Source organism: Pomacea canaliculata, linkage group LG1 (assembly GCF_003073045.1).
Source record: "Pomacea canaliculata isolate SZHN2017 linkage group LG1, ASM307304v1, whole genome shotgun sequence".
Classification (NCBI taxonomy): Eukaryota; Metazoa; Mollusca; class Gastropoda; order Architaenioglossa; family Ampullariidae; genus Pomacea; species Pomacea canaliculata.
The window spans coordinates 4697676-4718052 of NC_037590.1; the positions used below are offsets into that span (position 1 = coordinate 4697676).

Sequence of the window (20377 nt, forward strand, 5' to 3'; positions counted from 1 at the left end):
TAGTACACTCAAAAATCAATCTCAGAATACCCAAGTCACACTATCAAAATAAAACTTTACTCACACACCCCAGTCACACTCTCATACTGTCACACAATCTTGACAGATCTCACTGTCCCCTCATTGTAATTGCCAGTAATCGATGACTTTACTTGCAGTTTTGAACTCTAATCCTCCAGAATTGTCGTCCTTCAACAGGCCTGCAAAACTTAATTCTGATTAGCACAACACATATGCTGCAGGTTCTGAATCTGAGAATCATCCCTCAAGGGGGATTCTCTCCATCGATCAGGTGATACCGTACGGACATGGCCATGTCAGCAAGTGTGTGACATTGTAGTTATAAAGCATGATGAGTGTGACCATGTACAGGCAGACCAGCAATGCAGGGATGGCATGTTAGATGGTTGCCTGGGCACATTCCACCATAAACAGGAGATGAATCTGAAGGGTCAACACTGATCTGTACATTGTATCTGAAGACGATGTCAGCAAAAAGTTATGCTGGTTGCACACTTGAGTTGATCTAAACATACGCCATCTTCCCCACACCCTTCACCCAGTGTAATGCCACTGAGTTTATCGAGCACATTGGGTTGATAATTCTTGTAATGCATGATTTCATCACACTGAGCACCCAAACTGTCACACTTTCTCTGCAAATCTTTTTCTTAAATGTAAGCATGTCTTATTTTACAAGTCAGTCATGCAATTTTTTCCTGTTATGCTTGATAATAACAGACACGTACTGGTTTAATTACTTTGTGATATTTATTTCTTACAATTATACCATTTACATAACTATAATTTATTATTGTTTAAAACTAATTGCAGTATTATACAAAAGCATAACTGAAATGTATTTATATGCAATATTAGACTGTGTTGGAATCAAGATTTAAGTGCACTTCACCATCGAATCACTTCAGTTACACTCAAAGCTGTCATAGCCAAAGCTTTTAGCTAGCTGGTGTAGCATAGGATGTAACTCATGACTTAAGAATAAGAGGTTATTTTCTTTAATAATTGCATATGTACCTGATTCAAATGTGAAGGAAATCTTATTTAATAATGCTCATGTTGATCTTCTCTCAACAAGATTTGATTAACACTGTACATCTGATATTGTCATATTCTAAAAGAAGTAAGCAAAGAGCAATTCTGTTTGACTATCCATGTTTACAGGTAGGAAGTTGTCTAGTTCTGAAAGAGTAAGTAATGGATATTCTGTGTGATTATTCATGGGTTATCAAAACCTTCCAAATAAAAAGTGTGACATTCAAAGACAGATTCTCTTTCATGTGAACTGGGTTTTCTTAAACAAAAATGTTGTGACAAGCTAGAAGTTTATTTTGATGATTTAAAAATTTTGTTTAATTAGATTGCCAGCTGATGATGGCTATGTTGGATATAATCTGCAACATGTAACTATAACCTATAATCCTTTTTCATGCATGTACAGGCAAGAGCATCTGCCAAGGGAGGAAAATCAACAGATGATGTGGTAGATGAAGTAGCTGCAGATATTCTGAGCAAGCTGCCACCCAACTTTGAAACAGACTTAGCATTGCGCAAGTATCCAACATCGTACAAACAGAGCATGAACACTGTGCTGGTGCAAGAAATGGTGCGATTTAACCGACTGCTAATTACAGTTCGTGAATCACTCTCCAATATCCGCAAAGCAATCAAGGTAAGCTAGCCAAGTAGGGATCATTTTCTTTGGTGTTGCATGTATGACTGGGGCAGCTAATTATAGGGAATAAATAATGAAATGACTTGGGGAAAAAATCCACAGTTTTATTATTTCTCAGAATAAAACTTGTTTTCAATTGAAAACAAAACTGGTTAATTATATATAATAAGTTTTAAGTTGTGATGACTCTACTGCCACTGTCAGGGTCTGGTGGTGATGTCATCTGACCTGGAGGAGGTGGTCATGAGCATCCTGAAAGGCAAGATTCCTGGCAAATGGATGAAAGTCTCTTATCCCTCATTAAAGCCTTTGGGTTCTTATGTCAACGACTTCCTCACCCGCTTAAAATTCCTTCAGGTAACTTTCTTACTCCCATTAGTCAAGATTACAGTTAATACCAATGTTGAGAAGTGAATGGGGAGTGAGCATTCTGCTTAATGTTTTTTGTCTCCAAAGAAGAAAGGCCCACAAGTTCATGTGGTGTCTTATTTGACACAGAGGCCTCACAAATGTACTGTATGTTACTCTCTCCTTTCCTCTGCCATATCTTTTTTGTTAATAAATGGAGAGAACTCTGTTTTAAGACAAGAACAAATGATTCCTGTGGTGCAATGCCTTTGTAGATTTACTGATTATTATTTTTTCAAACTTTTTGCTATAAGCATTCAAGTAAATTTTTCAAGTTTTAAGACTTGGAATTATTTTTGCATGATTTCTTATAAAAGAAGAAAAAGGGGCGAAATAGTTCACTAAATACTTTTTCATGTTTGTTTTATTGGTAACAGTGACAACTTGTAGCTGTAGTGCCCAGAGCAGCTTCAGCTGTCTTGGCTTGGTGTCTTTCATTTGCCTTGCAATGTATAAACAAAATAGTAGTTGCGCACCCGACTGTTTGAAGCTTCTTTTAGTTTCAGAACTGGTTTGAAGTGTTACGTTACCTCTGGTTTCAGGACTGGTATGACGGCGGTCCCCCAGTAATCTTTTGGATTTCAGGGTTCTTCTTCACACAGGCTTTCTTGACAGGTGCACAGCAAAACTTTGCCAGAAAATACACCATCCCCATTGACTTGCTGGCCTTTGACTATGACGTATTGGAAGACAAAGACTATAAAACTCCACCAGAGGATGGTAAGGTTTTGACAATTCTCTACACTTTGGGTATTTTTATGAGGGAATGAAGTTCACTAAGTGCTTTATTGAGCTACCCTATAAGTGCTTGTACCAACTGTGAACAGTTATCCTCCTTTCCCACCAAACTAAAGCCTGTAACTAATGCCATGAGATGTATAGTTACATTCACTATGCAACTGACAGAAACAAGTATGTTATTCAAATACAAACACCTACAAACCCACAACAAAGACAACCATAATTATAACACCATTTTAAAAAGCATTTTTTAACTTATTAAAAATTCCATCACCATCCTCTTTCATTCTGATTTCAAGAAATATTTTCTTTGTTTTCATATAGTAAATCAGAATATATATTAAACTATATATACATATATCAAATTATGGAAAAAAATATTTTTTGAAATCAGAATGAAAGAGGCATAAGAGAGTGGAGCAGACAGTGTTGATGGTCTGTCATGAGGAATCAAGTTTTAAAAAATCATTTACACCCTATGTATAATGGAAGGTACAAAACAGTTGAATTTATTTACAAATATTTTGTCCTTTGTACTTTTTGTCCTGACAGTATGAGCAGCCAAATGCTGTCCACAACATGGCTTTGGATTGACAGATTTTCAGATACTTTTAAATCAACAAAACACTCTATTGAACCCTTAATTAGCTGTAAAAGGTCAAAATAAAGGCTGTTCCTTAACTGTTTAGATTGTTGGAAGTGAAGTGTAAGAGAGGGCAATGTTCTCGAGGATAGCTTTACATGAGGCCGGCTGCCATCTCTTCTCCTTCACTGCTTTACCTTCTCCAAACCCTCAATGAAGTCAGGTACCCATTCCTGGCAGCTGAGTCGACTAGGGGAATTATTAAGCCTGCAAGCTTCTGGCTTTGGACACCAGTGTTCTAACAATTAAGCTGTTAAAGGAAAATAATACAGAATATGGATTGAAAGGCCTAAGGGTATCTTCTTTTATTTGCTCTTGCACCTTTCACAGCATAGTATGTTTTGTACCAGGATTGTTATGAAAAGAACATCATGATGCAGCGGTCATGATCTTGTAAGTGGGGGAGGAAAGAATAAATTAAGGGTGTTGGACCTATTTCATTAACAGATGTGGCTATCACCACAAAAAACATTGGGTACCTCATGTGTTATATAGTATGTCTCAATTTGGATGCAAAGATATGCCTGGAAAAAGCCTGATTTATAGAAGGTAACTGTCTATATCCAAGTATTTTCTTGAACTGTGCACTGTCTGCAGGAGTGTATGTGAAAGGCCTGTTTCTGGAAGGTGCACGATGGGATCGGAAACTAAAAGTACTGAATGAGTCATATCCAAAAGTGCTGTTTGATACTATGCCAGTTGTAAGTTTCTTTTAGCTCTGTTGTTAAAGCACATTTGTGTGTACATATATGTGTGTGCGTGTGCATTTCATGCATACATTCATATATGCAGGTTTATTTGCATGTTGTTTTCCTCTAAATTGCCTTTTTGTAATAAAATGATGTAAAGATAAGAAAATCAATCAAAACTGTGTAAATTCTGACAGATTATCTAATCATAGGCTAGATTTCTAATAGTCACTCAACTTGCTTTATTTGTGTTTAGTGTGGTTAGCGGTGTTAAAAAAAAACCCAATAAGCTCCTAACTCAAGTCAGACAAGTTTCATATTGGTTTATCTGTTTCTTGCTTTTCCAGATGTGGCTGAAACCCATCAAGCGTTCAGACCTCAAAGATACCCATTCCTACCTGTGTCCAGTGTATAAGACCAGTGAACGCAGAGGAACACTGTCCACCACAGGTCACTCCACCAACTTTGTCATTGGAATGATGATTCCTTCAAACAAGCCTCAAGAACACTGGGTCTGCCGTGGCGTAGCCCTTCTGTGTCAGCTGGACAATTAATGTGCCATTGCCAGAACAATGGATCTTGTGGGCCATTACATATACATGAGGGTGCAGGGAGCATCTCAAGCAAAAGTAAAAGACAGTCTACACTTCACACAATGTACTCTGTATAAAAACATGATATTTAGGAGAATTCGAAGACAATTCTGTATATAAAAATCCCAGTCATTGTTTGCACATGAGAAAGTCAGGCTTTGTTTGGACAAGTACTTTTGTTCCACATCATGACTTTTATTGGCATGTTGTGTATAATCCCATCCCGGAAAAATAGCTATTTACATTTTTTAATCTTTTAATCTGTTCTGAGCTCTTCTCTGCAATCTTTATTTATTCATGTCCTCCTTTTTATGGGATATGCTCTTTTTTATTAGTGAGTGTGGGTGTATATATATATATCTTTTACAATCATTTCCCTCACTTGCCACTTAACATGCTGTCCATTTTTTATTGCACTAAGAATATTTACAAATGTTATGCCTATTGGCTACCATTTTAAGAGTGAGAGATATATATATTTAACAAAGTATGCAACTGACCAAAATCTGTTTTTCACATTCAGGTATTTTTTTTTAAATTGTCCTTCATGTAGAAGGAATTGTGATACAAAAGACTTTGTAAAACATCTCCATATCATTAATATCAATATTGATCTTAATTTAGAGGCTCCTTCACATGATGGACTACTTTTGAGTTGGTGGTGTTTGAGATGATGTCTGTGTAAAGGCAAAGGACTTACATAAGACGCTGCTTTTATTTAAATATGGTAAATTTTAGGAAAACCTAGGAGATGAGATCACCGAATCATCAAGCCTTGAGTAAAGGTACAGAACTGAGATAATCCAATCACTGCAGGTGACTTCGAGTGAATACATAGATCCATCACGAATTAATATCCCACATCCATGGATCTATCTTTCACAGCAGCATGAATATTATTACATCATCAAACAATTGTAATGCAGAACAGAAGTGAGATCACATCATTGTCATGTTTTGCGAGTAGGAGAGTGAGGTTACTACACTAAGGTTTTCTGTGTTCACTGATTTGCCAGAAGTCCAAGTATTTTTTGGTTGCAGTGAATTTGGTGCTGGTCAGAAATGGTTAATACTGTGCTGTGTTTATAACTAGTAGTAGCAGTGGACATTTAAAGGTTTTTGTTTTTCAGGCCACGTTTGTAATGGTTTTCCTGTCCACAAATTTTGTTTGGAGATAGTACTTTAGCTGCTTAACGGATATATCAACCAAATCCTTGCATAGTTACACTCACTGATTTTAACCATAACAGTATTTAGAGAAGGACATCTTGGGGTTCAGAGGCATTCCGTATAGCTGGAACTCAGTTATGTAACTGCTGACATTTGTTCACAAGCTGTTGACTGAATGTAATGTACATTTTTTTCAGGTCTGTGATACTTTTGTGTACATAAGGTAGAGCAGCGGAAATTCTGTTTGGGATAAAAAGTTGTTTTTCCCCTCATAATTTAGCTTTACCCTGTAATGGCAAATCATTTTTGTTGAATGATTAGAATGTGCTGTCTAATGACAAAATAATGAAATTTAAATCAGAAAGAGTGGCTAGGACTTGGGGTGATCCTTTCAGTTGGAATGATGATCAGAATCTTTGTTCCCTAAACATTAAGCTGAAGGAAGACTAAAAGTGTAGACTGTTTTTCACTGTTAATTATGAGACGGTGTTAACTTTCCTGATGGAAAATATTGTTAAAAATACTTTATGTATATTTATTTTACAAATATTGTGGAGAATTTATTCTTCAGACTCATAAACCATCCTTGTATATTTTGTTGTACAGATTGTAAGTAAAATTTTTATCAGAAATAAAATTTGAATACTTTAGCATAATTACCACAGTCTAAGCACATACACAAACTACTCTTGAAGGCTTAAATAAAAATCACAAATTAATAACAATAATAAATGCAAAAATAAAGTGCTTACTCACACTCCTAAGGAGCATGCTCTTAGCGCTTAAGAACAAGAAAGAAACATGGACAGCATACGAGGGACCGGAAAACAAATAAATAACATATGAACTATGAAGTAATAAACAACCATACTAAACGAAGAATAAAATCAAATACAGAAAACACAAAGAGGAACCAAAGAACAAGAACAAGAGCTGAGAGTAACATGATATTGTAAAAGGAAGGGTGTGACAAAGGAATAGCATCATGGGAAAGGTTGTTAGGAGTAATGTTTATGGAAGAGGTGTGTTTTCAGTGCACGTTTAAAGGATTCAATGGTGAGTAGGTGGCGGGTATGGAAAGGGAGAGAGTTCCATTGTTTCGCTGAACAATAACTAAAAATCCTGTGGCCATATGTTATTTTAGTGACAGAAGAGTAAGGAGACAATCATCAGATGACGAGCGGAGTTGTCTAGCTGGGACATAAAGGAAGAGACAGTTGTAACTTGTTTAGCAGAATCAAGTCTGCAGTGACAATGAATCCTGATGGAGGACGCAAAGGTGATGTTGGTTTCGCCCACCTTGATGTGACTTGGTGGACAAAGAAGTGAAGATGGATTTCTTCTTCTCGAACATAGGAGGGCTTCCATTTTATCATCTTGGAGTTTACGTTTGTTTGACACCATCCATTGTTTACATGTAATATTGCCATGCAAACAACAACAAAATAACTTCTGTTGGGAATTTTAGATCACATATTACATTGGTATTGATCAAATGTCAGTAGAACATTTGCACTTTTGGTTTAGCCAGAAATCAATGAGAGATAATTAGTTGTTTCCAATTCTTGAGATTAAAATGGGATGATGAACACCACAGGAAAACATGAATTGTTCAGACAATGGAGAACAATAACTGGTCAAAAATGATTAAATTTGGAGCACAAGCTTGCAAGCTTGAGAGATAATTAACTTTTAAAACTTTTTGCATATGTAGGTGTGTGCAGGTCATTAGCATCAAAGTTGTTCCTGACATTTGTCGCGCACATAATTGACAGTATATTTACAATAGACTGAATAGAGGATACTGAAGAAAATTACACATTTAACTATATAAATAAAGCGTTAGACATTGTTATAAGCTTAAATAAGAGACTGCAAGGGACAAATATGTTGGTAGAGATAAAAATGACTGATATTTGCAGCCATCATTCAAGAAAAACTGATCCGACAGATTCCCCCCAGCATCACTCAATGTCCATAGGGGGTGGTGATGTTGAAGTCCTCTAAAAGGAGGACAGGAGGAGGAAATGGGGCCAGAAAGACCTTCCAGGTCTTGTTGAGAGATTTGAGCAGGGGACACACTGATCGTCTTGGCCAGAGTTACTCATGCAGCATTCATTTGCTTGAAGAGTGTAAAGAGTAACTTGGATAAACTGAAGGGACATCAGTATGTTGAGTACGCAAAGCACGAGGGGCTTTGAAGAAAACAGGTGGAAGGTAGGAGGTAAATCTCCTGTAAAAGTATTACAGAAAAGAAACATGCTGCAAGACAGTGTAGATACAGCTGCTCAGCAAGCATGTTCAGGTGTGGTAGGCACAGGTGTGTGGTTTTCACTGGTGATTATCTCTACCACGTATCTTTCTTTCCTCTTATTCATTGTTGGGAGATTTGCTTGATGCAATCTCCCTCAGACACAGATCACCTTACATGACAAAGGAGGCTATAAAGAAGAGACCAAGGGTAAAGATAGCATAATGGAGAGAGACAAGACAAAGACTAGTAGGAAGATAATGCAGCAGGATAGAAGGTGGAGAGTTAGCTGGATAAGACTATAGATGATTGAGAAAAGAAAGGGGTGGGTCAGCACAGACACCCAGCCAGAGAGGCTGTTGAATATGGTACCACCCCATGTTTGTACTGGGCAAATAGTATATGTAATGTTGACTTATTGACAAATGATCATGATAACCAAGTACACATGGCTACATAGCTGGCATTTGACACGTTCAACAACTCCAAGCATTGAGTGACAAATAGCTACTTTAATCAGGCTGCACTGACAGATGCCTCCTAGTCACACTACCTGCCTTATAACAGGTCAGTGTTGTTCCACCAGTTCACCCAAATCCCAGCAATTAAGACTATCAGTAAATTCAAAAAAGGACTCAAAATACCTATACACAGCAATAATTTAAATACAAAAATAATTTAACGACACAAAGTAAAGAAATATACTTTTACAAATTCCATCACCATTGAAAGAAGCTAATTTATTTTCCCCTCTACTTTTTTTTTGTCTTTGCCCCTTGATTTCTGGCTGCAATGATGCTTTACATACACAGCTACGTGATATGATTTTTCTCACAGCTTCTATACATCTTCCTCTAGAGTCTAGATCACCTACACTTGCATTTAAGACTATGCACACATCCCAACATTTACACAGTGGCAAATGCTTATTTGAATTAAAATATTGCTGATACTAAGGAACCGGCTAAAACACAAATAGCTCCTTGCATTTGAAATAACTGTTTTCCAACTTCTAGCAGCACTGCTTTATTGCTACTTCTTAGTGCTTGCATAGCACAGTGGAAACAAACTCTAGGCTGTCTGAAATGACATCCCTGGATAGTACTTTATTAAAAACCTTCAATGTTTAATATTAGCATAATATGAAAATAAAACTATTTTAACACATCTCTCCATGCACAAAGGTGTCATTTAAAAAAAACACCAATGCAAGACATTTTCATTATGATCTTCGTTGCATAATCATCTTTAATATTTGTAGATGGGTAAACACATCAACCATATCCTTGACATACCCATGCAATGATGAATCTGAAAGAAGCACAGTTTTTGTACAAGAACAAATACAACAATGAGTCAACTATTCGTATGTAGGTCTGCTGCAAAAAGATAAGTTACCAACTTTTCTCATGCCTACAGAATGAAAGAAAATGTGAGCAGATGTAACTTGTACAGTGAACAAATGATCACTGTAGCTTGACACACTGAACCATGTATTCTGATGAAGCATGTTCTTACACTCTTCTGAGCACATTGCTCATTTGTTCAACTTTTGTCCATGCCTTTTGGAAATATTTGACCTGGCAGATTGCTGTGTATTAAATGAGTATGTCAAATGATGCATAGGACAAGAGAGAAAAAAAATGCAGAAATTCACATTCCAGCTTGAACACTTGCAATTCATTTGGCTTCCAAAACATTTACAAACTCTCAAAAGTATTCATGCTTACGACTATTTATTTTTGATAAAAAATACTTACACAAAGAAAAAAACATTATTCAATCTCAGAAAGACATAACATACCAAAAACCATTACGTCTAATAAAAGAAAGTTTGGAACATCAACAATTTTTTTCGATTGAAAGTCTCAAGTACATAATCCTTTGTTAGGATATTAACCAAAGGACTGCACATCTAGTGTTTAGTGATAAAAAAGAGTATTGTCATGATGTAATAATGATGCCAGGTTCAGTTTATCAAGCTGTCATTATGTATTCAACAGTTGCAACAGGGTCAATAATTTATGTGCATCTTCAAGGTACATCCAAAAGAAAATAAAAGATACCAAATAAGGTATAAACTTGGTAACAAAGCATTACACAAAAAAACCCAAACAAAACAAGCCCTATGCCATGACTAAATTTGTATGGCATTGTAATAAGAATTTGTTAAAAAAAGTTTAGAATACAAAATAAAAATGTGCACATCAAGATTTGTAATATTGCACATATTACCTCTGCAGATGCTGGTCTGGACAATATATTCTAATCAGAGTAGATGCCTAATAAATGAAGATAATATGAAAACTTGAAAGATGCCATATTTATGTGGATGGGAAAAGTACACTAAAATTTAACAAAAAACAAAAAAAAAAATTACACACCCCCACCCTCTAATAGTTAAGTAGATAAATTATTGTCTTATTACTTTCAGAATGAGCAAAGCCAAGAAAACAGAGACATTGACAAAATCCTGAAAAATCACAAATCACTGACCCACATCTGCAATTGCACGAGAGTGCAATCTGCTCGGCCTGCTTAATATAAAATGCAGCATATCTTGAAAGATAAATTACTTGAGAGTTGTAAATTTGCCACCACAGTTTAAGCAATACAGATTTAGAGAGAAGCTTCATCATGCTCTACTTTGTGAAATCTAGTTTACTGTAATCCTATAAAAATGTAACATGCTGAAAAAATATTCTCTACTAAATGTAAAACTGTGCATGCACACATATGATTGGAACATTACTCCAACAGCACCATTACATTACCTAGTCATCAGCCATTTAGAATCAGGCCAGATAAAAAGTGTTAAGTAGTCAATTCTTCCACTAAGTCAAAATCCACTCTTGCACCATCCCTTTAAATATTTTGCTGAATGATCATGCAACCCATTAGTGGCAACACAATCCACTTGAAAAACATAGCTCTGAATGTTCCCCCAACTAAGGAAATTGATAAGTGGGTGGAAAAATAAAAAGTGCCGCCAACTTCTGATGTCTCAAACGCATTCAGGTCACAGCTTTGGTCTATGGTTGCTCATCAATTCCTTTATCTTTGCCCTATCCAAGTGTTTGTGCGATTACTTAAAAATCATCTTTTCGAAAACGAGTAAAAGTTTAGATTTAAGAAAATGATCAGTTACACATCAAAGTTAGGTACACCACTGAAAAAGAACTATCAGCAACTCTTTAACATTTGTATAGGAAAGATGCATAGTCAGTAGACTCAAGCCGACGGGCAAGTATCAGTAGAAGGGGGAAAAAAGCAGTGAATATATGTACACAAGCACACCCAAGAGACTTCAACCCAATCTCCCATGCAACGTGAACTGAGGCAGAGTTAACAAAAGTATCTGGCCAGAGGTGGCAGAGTGAGGAACAGCAGGGACCAGCTGATAGCAAAGAACAAAATGTCTGGCATTCACTTGACAATGGACACAGGTAGCAGTCTTCCAGGTGCTCAGGTACAGACTTGTGTGCATCACAACTTTTTTTAAGGTCTCTAAGGTTTTAACTCAGCGGCAGATATCAACAGTGTCACAACCACAAAGATGGATATTTCATATAAATTTGTTTACATCTCTACATTGTTTAAAACACCAGGCTGCATCTTGAAATATACTCCTGCCATTCTCATCTGGGTAGCAGCAAGGGTGGAGATTAGTTAAAACCAGAAAAATATGCTGTGTAATGCTAAAGCTAACTATGAATCCATACTTCAACCAAAACGTTCAGTCATTAAGATTTGCTCTCAAGGCAAGCTTTGCAACCTGTGCAAAATGCAGTGTAACTGGCTTCTAACTAATCAAGGCAGTTTTGCTTCAGTTGGTCCCCACATCTATTGCACACGTATTTCTGGGGAGTAGGGTAGGAGAATCACCAAGGACCATAATTATATAACAAATGAGGGATGCTACATAGAATTCATCATACATGACAGCATTGTGCAACAATTGAAAGAGACAACACTAAAATTCAGCTGGAAGAGATCAGAGATGATGTATTGCATGTCTTCTTGCTCAAAGGTACGTTTAGTTTTGTGCTTTGCTATTATTATTAATTTGTAATGTTTAAGTACGTGTTAATAATTCATTTGTTATAAATATCTTAGGACTTTAAAAAATGCTTGATATTTCCAATGTGCATATATTTTTCCCCAAACACCAAGACAGTTCTTCTGTTAAGATTCATGCTGTATATACCGCTCAGAATACTTTTCAACTACAGTAATACAGTAATATGCGTGTGTGTACACAAGTGAAATGCAAATCGAGAATCAGAAGAATGAGTGCACATACTACATTTTGAAACTATTCCCATTTCAATAAAAGAGACGTTTACCTTTACAAATAAATAAAAAGCATATACTGTATTGTTTCACCTAAAAATTTGACAAAGTCTCTAAAGGACTGATATGTAACAACAGAGAAAAAAGCCTCTATCGCAAATGTGTAAGCAATGACACAAAAATTACAAGCTCAAGTCCTTAACAAGTTTTAAAACATGATCATGATTTACACTTTTCTTCAAGGTCTTAAAACTCTAATAAACAGTTTGCAGCAGTGAATGGGATTTGCATTGCTCCAACACTTACTTTGTCCAAGGAATGTTGCTATTTGTTATGGAAAGAAGATTGTATTATAAAATCTGCACAACATAATCAGATGCACTGTAATAATAATTTTTTGTGAATGGTGCATAACTTTAACCCCTTCCCTCCCCATCTCAAAAGGAGAAAAGCGTTTTGGTAAGCCAGGCAGTTTACATGTGGTAAGCTTCATACCATAGCTCCCCCGACTTGCGCAGTGACCTGCAAAATATGAACAGATTTTTCAGCATCACTAATTAGTAGTTGTAGGTTGTTTGGATAAGCTGTTGACTAAGCAATCCAAGTAAAATGCCACATCTACAAGTACGACATACCCTATAATATCTGCAAATGCTGTGAACAGAGTCTTGGACTGGTAGTCTAATCCGTGCTTCTTGCAGAGAGACTTCACAAGTGGAGCTGCCTTGTGTAGGTTGTGTCTTGGCATGGTCGGAAACAGACTAAGAGAAAGAAAGATACCTTGTAACTTAGGTGAAGAGATTGCACTGTCAACTTTAATGATGTCAAAAATCTCTGAAAACTTATCTATAAATATATTAAAAAAAGCAATGAATTGGAACTGTAATGCCAAAATGCATGCTCACATATACATGCACACAAACAACGTTGGTCAAACAGTCTACATTAAACTAAAATACAAGTTAAACAATGCCTTGAAAATTCATGCTCGTCTTTACTATGCAAAACATCAAGAGATGTAAAACATACTGATGCTCAATCTGAAAGTTGAGATGGCCTGAAAACCAGTCATTGAAAAAAGACTGGTCCACATTACAAGTAGCCTTGAGTTGACCAGTGACCCAGTCGTCATCCTGATCTGTGTCTACATCCATTGGAATGTGATTCATTTGTGTTGTCCACACAAACCAGTGGCTTTCCAAAAACCTGTAAAAATATAAAAAACAATGAACACCACAAAGTTATTATGGACTACGATAGGTAAAATGGTTTAACACACGTGCACATTTATACTTTTAAATCAACTGTATAAATGATCACATGGCATGAAAAACATTCCCATACTGAATTTTAATTAGCAAATTTTGAAACATCGATCGTGTATAGATTATGATAGGACCTTTGTGGCTTCCCTCTACATCTGACTGCTAAAACAGGGACATGCATATCAAGCCTGTACTGAAAGTTATACTTATCTTGTAACATTAAACTTACAGAACTCTAGTTCATTGTTCCCTATACTTTAAATTATTATTTGTTTTGAACTGACTGCAAGTTTTTATGAGATCACTGGTTTTAATGTTCTTATGCTTTTTTTCCTGCAATTCACGTAAACTATATAGCTAAAATGTCTTACTGACAAACATTTTAACCAAAAGAATTTTTGAAATTGAACAGAAATTATATCCCTTATATTTGTAGTAAAAAGGTTGTATGCACAAGAATTTCTTCCAGCACAGCATGTTTTAAACAAGGCCAAGGCATCAGCAATGTCATGGACAATACAAAGACCAATACAAAATTCCTGCCTCTTTCAAAATATCTCATGACAATTTTTGTTTTACTTATCATCTTGACTAAAATATATGAGCTGCATGTCAGCCACTAAGATATGAAGATAAATCATACTATTTTTTATTACACAGCTTAATTGAATAAAGCCAACGAGCATTTAAGGTGATTAACCTGTTACAAAAAAAAAAAAGCCTGTTGCTTTGAATACCAAGGTCAGGGTCTCTAGGGTTAGAGATCAAGTTACTTTTATCAAAGAACTGATAAAGGGGCCTTTGATAATCATGTCATCAGCACTCATATCTTCAAATCCAGCACGTCAAAAACTGTGACTGTGCGACTAGCTTTTACATTCACCACTGGACATTGATCCCAACTAATTTCTGACCTTATTGGCCCACTAACCTGATCCAAAGATAAAATGCTAAAGTTCCTCCAACACCCAGGAAAGATGCAAACATCACGCAGTATCGCACAAAAAATGCTACCATCCACAGAAGTTCCTGAAAAAATGGTTTATTAACAATGAGCATGCTAGATATCAAGAGAAGGTATTTTGTGTGTGCTATGTTTTTTCATTTTTATCAATCACAACAGTATCCATATTGTTGAGAGGTTGTTCACCCCTTACACTTTTCTTTTGATGTGTACTATTTGCTTATTTCTACATGTTTAAGTATGTTCCTATATCAACATTTCTGCATGCGCAGGAGAAAAGCCAACAGCACTAACTTTGAAAAATATTTCTATGGGCCTGATTCATGGATACAGCTGTCAAATCATCTTTAAGCATTCTGTGTAAAGATAACAGCAATTAGAATTATGCTGTAAATTGCCTGGGTCCAAAGAATTAATGTTCCAATATATCCCTATTCTTACAAGGTGACTTAAAAGTATAAGTTCTGACTGCCAATTGAGCTGTTTTTAATTTTCCATTCATTCATGAACAACAGTGCATACAGGAAAAATCAGAAATGAAGCTCAGATTAGAATCTTGCACTCACCCCCCACAGTTTTCTGGTGATGAGAAAATAGGGTATCTCAAAGTTGAAGTACAATGGTAGGAGAAGTGGAGGCATTACTGAAGAATAGATAAACAAGAAGTTTCAGAAGGCAGAATGCAAAGAAAAGAAATTAAAGCATATAAAAAAGCAGTTCATGAGATAAACTAGCTTGTCCCAAAGCTAAAAGCTGCAAACATATACTAAGCCTGTTAATTCATACTATTTACTTTACACCGTACTGTACAAAGAATTTTGAAGTTACAAGTTGGTTGTAGATGGCTTTAAAACAGACATTTATTTTAAAAATTCAAAGTAAGAAATTCTGCAGTTGCATCAATAAGACAATATAAGCCAGATGATATTTTTTAAAAAGGCAATGAAATAAATTCCTAAACTAGCAAGTACAACTGATAGGCAGATTTGAGGACAAGGAAGTAAGCAGCTACAGGAAGATTTGTTTGGGGACAAAAAAACTAAGCAGACTTCCGTATTATACAAAGCTATATGTTTCCCCCACCACTCGGTTACACAGTCATGTAATGATTTTTTTCCCAAGCATCCTTTAATTATCTTAATAATGACCACTGGTAAACACTCACTCAGGAAGAAATATTCGTGCTGATGGTTGAATGGCATTACCCCTTTTTTCTTCTGACCCCACTGGAAAATAAAAAAAGGCAATTTTACGAGTGGTCCAAGAGAGTGAAAAAATACTTTTTCATTCAATACTTCTTTCCTTCCTCACTCAATATACCTGCATGCATGCACAAATACTTCGCATGTGACAAGAAACCAATAGGAACACTAGCTATGTCTATACAAAATGTAAGTTCCTGATTTCAAACATAGGTTCCTTAAATGAGAAAGGGGAATTGCCGTTTTAAGCCAAGCCAGCAACTATGGTTATATCCCTTCAAGGAAAACAAATGCCACACGCAGAGAAAAAAACAGTGTGCCCGAAATAAAAGATGAACCCAGGACAGCCAAGCCTCACTGTACTGGTGACAGGCGCTGTTGTGCCACTGGAGACCACTGATGAAGTGAAACAGTAATTTTTGTTTACAATGCCTACAAAATAAAAAATGATGGAATATGTTGGTTAAAAATCATATGTATGTAGACTGAATACCTCAACAGGCTGCTTTTTCCCCAGTACAAATAAGTGGTCAAATCGTATATCAGGATCTTTACGCATGCGATTAGGCTTTGCATGATGAAGGAAGTGCCTGTAATTCCACCAAGATGATGAGGCCCCCTGTGAATGACATTTTCAATATTTTCAAAATGTAACATATTTATGCTTCACTTTTTTTAAAAGTGGAAAACAGATGCACCATTGTCTATTTGCTTCTGCTTTCAATGATGGCATTTCGAGGACACATTTCACACACAGCACTACAATTATAATGCAAGGATTTCAACTTTTAGATAAAAGATATGAAGTGTTAGTGTTTATGAATAAGCAGACATACACACACATCTCTAACAATATTAAAACATGAGGAGAAATTTTCATGAAAAATAAAGGTTAGCATCAAAAAGAATTGGTTTAAAGTGTAGGGTTAGAAACAAACGTCTCTTTAACTCAAAATTTAAGGAGTGCGAAGTTTTTCATATAACAGCAAAGTGTGTATCATACCTTGAGAAAATTTATGACAAATATATGCATACTATGGTTGATCCATGATGATTTGAATACTGAAAGGTGCCCATAATCATGCTGCGACCACCCAGCCTGTGCCTACATTCATGACAAAAAACATGATGCCATGTTCAAGGGATTAGGGCTACTAGGCAGCAAACATTGTTTAAAAAATTCATTATTAGATAAGAGAACCATAGGTAGACAGATGGAGGAATAAACATTTAAGTAGGTAGGCAGATAGAACATATGAAGACAGATCTGTACATAACCTTGTCTATGTAAAGAGTAATTCTTACTTAAATGACTTGAAACATCACTTTAACATCATTATCATTGCTTTTATGACCTCTGTGTATAGGTAATACCTGTGCAGTAACAAGAAGAATGGATGCCCCTAACAAAGTGATCCAGCTTGTTCCACAAGTGTAAATGAGGAACCAGGCCAGCACTTCAAGTGCAAGGATATGTAGCATGATGGAAAAAAAAAATAAGGGGCTGGCTTTAAACAACCCCATTTCTTCCGTTTTGGCTCTCAAATCTCGGAAGTCTTTTATCAGTTCACTCTGAAAGGCAAAAACAGCATTTCTTTAGTGTGCATATAAGCAATGAGTGATTGAATAAGAGATAAAAGCGTGATCAGCAATTACAGCCTGTTAACAAAGAATAATTTTACACTTCAGTTCATTTTATATTTCGTTCAGTGAATGAACAATTGAAAATGTTTAAGCATTTTTGTAATGATTTACTATGAAACACAACAATTTTGTTTTAGAATTACATGCAGAAATCTGTCCATCAAAAATTAATATTTCTTATTTGCATGGAATTTGCTTGTTTTAAGGGGCTGTTTGGGTTTATCTTCATTTCTCCACGTCTGTTGAGATGACACACTTCACTGACCATAATATTTTAAAATATGAAGTGCTAAATCTTTTACCTCCTTCTTCTCTTCATCTTTAAGAAGTCCCACCAGCAGAGGCTGCATGTACTTGCACACAGCTTTGTGATCATTGTGAAAAGCCACCCAGGCATCCTATCAGCATAGTGCATACATATATAGAAATGTGTTCATGTGAATGTATGGGCATAATAATATATATGCATTAAAGTGCCCAATAAGAAAAATATTTAAACACACACACAGAAAGCAAACAATGTGAAATTGTATATCAACACTACACTTACTAAGAAAGTAGATCACAGTTCAAGTGAAATTATGCCTAAAATGTTTATTATAGTTCCAAAGTTCTGGAATGAAACATCGACAGGGGTTAGCTTGCCTACTTCAATGTTCTAACAAATATTTGAATATGTCTACATTATAAAAAAAAAAAAACCACCAAAGAATCTATCATAATTCTGCATTATTCTGGAAATCAATTACAGCTAACAAAAACTTATTCAATTTTTCTGTTTAATTCAGAATGTTAAATGTGTTTTGAAAGCTTATTTATCAATGTATTTTTCTCTGCCAATGTCAGAGCGTTAACAAGAATAGAATCATTCGTAACGCCGGTACTGTTCACCTTCGAAGAACCCTGAAGCGACTTTACATTCAGTTACATAAGATCCCAAAGACAAGGATGCACACCCTCTCAATATCAAAAGATTCACTCATGAATTACCGTTGCATCCTGTCCGCAATGATGAGCAATGATTCTCTCACCACCTGGATGTTTTTTCGCCCACCTTGTTACATCGTAAATTCGTCCATCCACCACCAACCATCTGTCGTTTTTGTCTGCATGCTTCCGAATTTCATCCCATCCATATACCGGCAACTTGGAAGTGCCTTTCTCCTCCTTGCACATAATGTATATCGCGTCAATATCTCGCTGGCAAGTAAAAAAATACTAAGCAAACGAAAAATAAATTAACACCAGTGATCGATGACGACCGTCTCATTCAAGTCAGCGAGCGCGCTCAAGAACAAGCTTAGCAGACGCCACACCATGCCGGTGTTCGCATGCTCAGTGCACTCGTAATGTAATCAGCAGGCCATCGAAACGGCCTTGACCCTTTTTGTGAGAGGTCGTGCATGATCGGCAGACATAAATGACCAATGAAAAACGAGGTTAGAAAAAAACAATATGACGTCCATCAATGAAACATGAACTTAGAAAAAAAATATGATCTCCATCAAAAAATGTTTCTCATGTAAAAATGTGGCGGGCGTCGTCTGCAACGAAAGCGAAGCTAAATTATATCTGTTTTAGGAAATAGGGAGGGAATGGAAGAATATTTAGCAATAAGGTTGGCAGTTCGAAATGAAAGCGTTTCTATCAGGGATATCGAACGAGAAGAATCATAGCTGGCTGGGCATGCGCAGCATTAATGTGGAACCTTAAGCAACATTTTATTGTTACGTTAAATTCAGCTGTAATTAATGCTTGTTAAATAAATTAAATGTATACCCAGAGGATGAGGGAATTGCCTTGCAGGTCGTGCAGGTGCATCGGTCATCACCTGACACCTGCATGGTTGCAGCGATTGTTCCTATCGTCACGTACGATCTGCGGACGTGCCGTGGTGGTGATGATGACAACATATCACGGCGACGTGCCGACTTCTCTCACGTGACAGCAGCCTGCACCTACATGCTGCATGATCGTGCTGTAAAAAATGTAGTAAACGTTCAAAGTCTTTCTCACGTATCTATCATGCGTGCGTGTGTGTGATTACAGCTGGATGAAACGAGTCACCATCGTCACTATAACGTTTTCGAACATTAAATACTCCATCGCATACTAGCTTTTTGTTTAGTATTATGAGCGAGTTCCTAGCTTTGTCTTTTTGACTCCGATTGTTCACAAGGTCCTTGTCTGCTCGCAGTTCCCACCATTCAATGCTTTGGCCCAAACACCACGCAAACGGTCCACACTACTGCTTCAGTCGGTAGAACTTTAAAACTCTAATCATGATTAAATTGGTGCTCTAATAGCTCTTATTGCCTTTATTTTTGTAGTTTTCGCTGACTCCTTAAGTTGCGCCGTTTTATTGCTGTTGTCAGAGCGCGTTCTTTGTAGCCCTCCATGGAGAAAACCAAAAACATATATTAGCTTTTGGTTCCACACAAGCACTTGGATTTGAATGAATGCAATTCCCTCCTCCCGGTGCGGGTGGCTTCTTCTCCAGTCCGAGTTTATTATCCGCAAAAGTGATACCGAAAGTTTGTGCGAATTAAGTGAAGGATGATCTGTGGAGTGAGCGGAACAGCACTCTTGATTATGCAATGTATTTTGTAAAGAGATGGGTTTTATAGCCGGATTTGAAGGTTCGAGCGTATGCAGTTCGAAGGGGAAGAAAAGTATAAAGTATAAAAGTAATCATTGGTTTGGCGTTTCTTGAGAAAGATTTGGCGCAGCCTTCTCAAGCACTTGGTCTGGAATGCCTGTTTTCTTCCCTCCGTATGGGCTAGCAGAGTCCACGCCAGCAGGATGTGAACCACGAGAG

At 36.6% G+C, this 20377-nt stretch overlaps 2 protein-coding genes across 2 annotated transcripts in view; one reads left to right on the plus strand and one right to left on the minus strand.

The window, feature by feature from the left end:
- Positions 1 to 6599, plus strand: part of LOC112553782 (dynein heavy chain 7, axonemal-like) — a 73995-nt gene extending 67396 nt beyond the window's left edge. Inside the window, 5 exon segments of the mRNA XM_025221262.1 lie at positions 1463 to 1693; positions 1901 to 2053; positions 2647 to 2824; positions 4086 to 4189; positions 4525 to 6599. Coding sequence (XP_025077047.1) covers positions 1463 to 1693; positions 1901 to 2053; positions 2647 to 2824; positions 4086 to 4189; positions 4525 to 4731 — 873 coding nt within the window. The 3' untranslated portion in view covers positions 4732 to 6599.
- A 2084-nt stretch (positions 6600 to 8683) lies between these two features.
- On the minus strand, positions 8684 to 18924 carry LOC112566738 (fatty acid desaturase 2-like). The gene is made up of 11 exons (XM_025243080.1): positions 18550 to 18924; positions 17862 to 17957; positions 17290 to 17487; positions 16919 to 17020; positions 16409 to 16534; positions 15879 to 15939; positions 15280 to 15356; positions 14681 to 14778; positions 13514 to 13690; positions 13120 to 13245; positions 8684 to 13006 (listed from the first exon to the last, which is right to left on the minus strand). Exons 1-11 carry the CDS (start codon positions 18733 to 18735, stop codon positions 12958 to 12960), a joined length of 1296 nt encoding a protein of 431 aa, XP_025098865.1. The 5' UTR covers positions 18736 to 18924; the 3' UTR covers positions 8684 to 12957.
- Positions 18925 to 20377: the final 1453 nt, after the last annotated feature.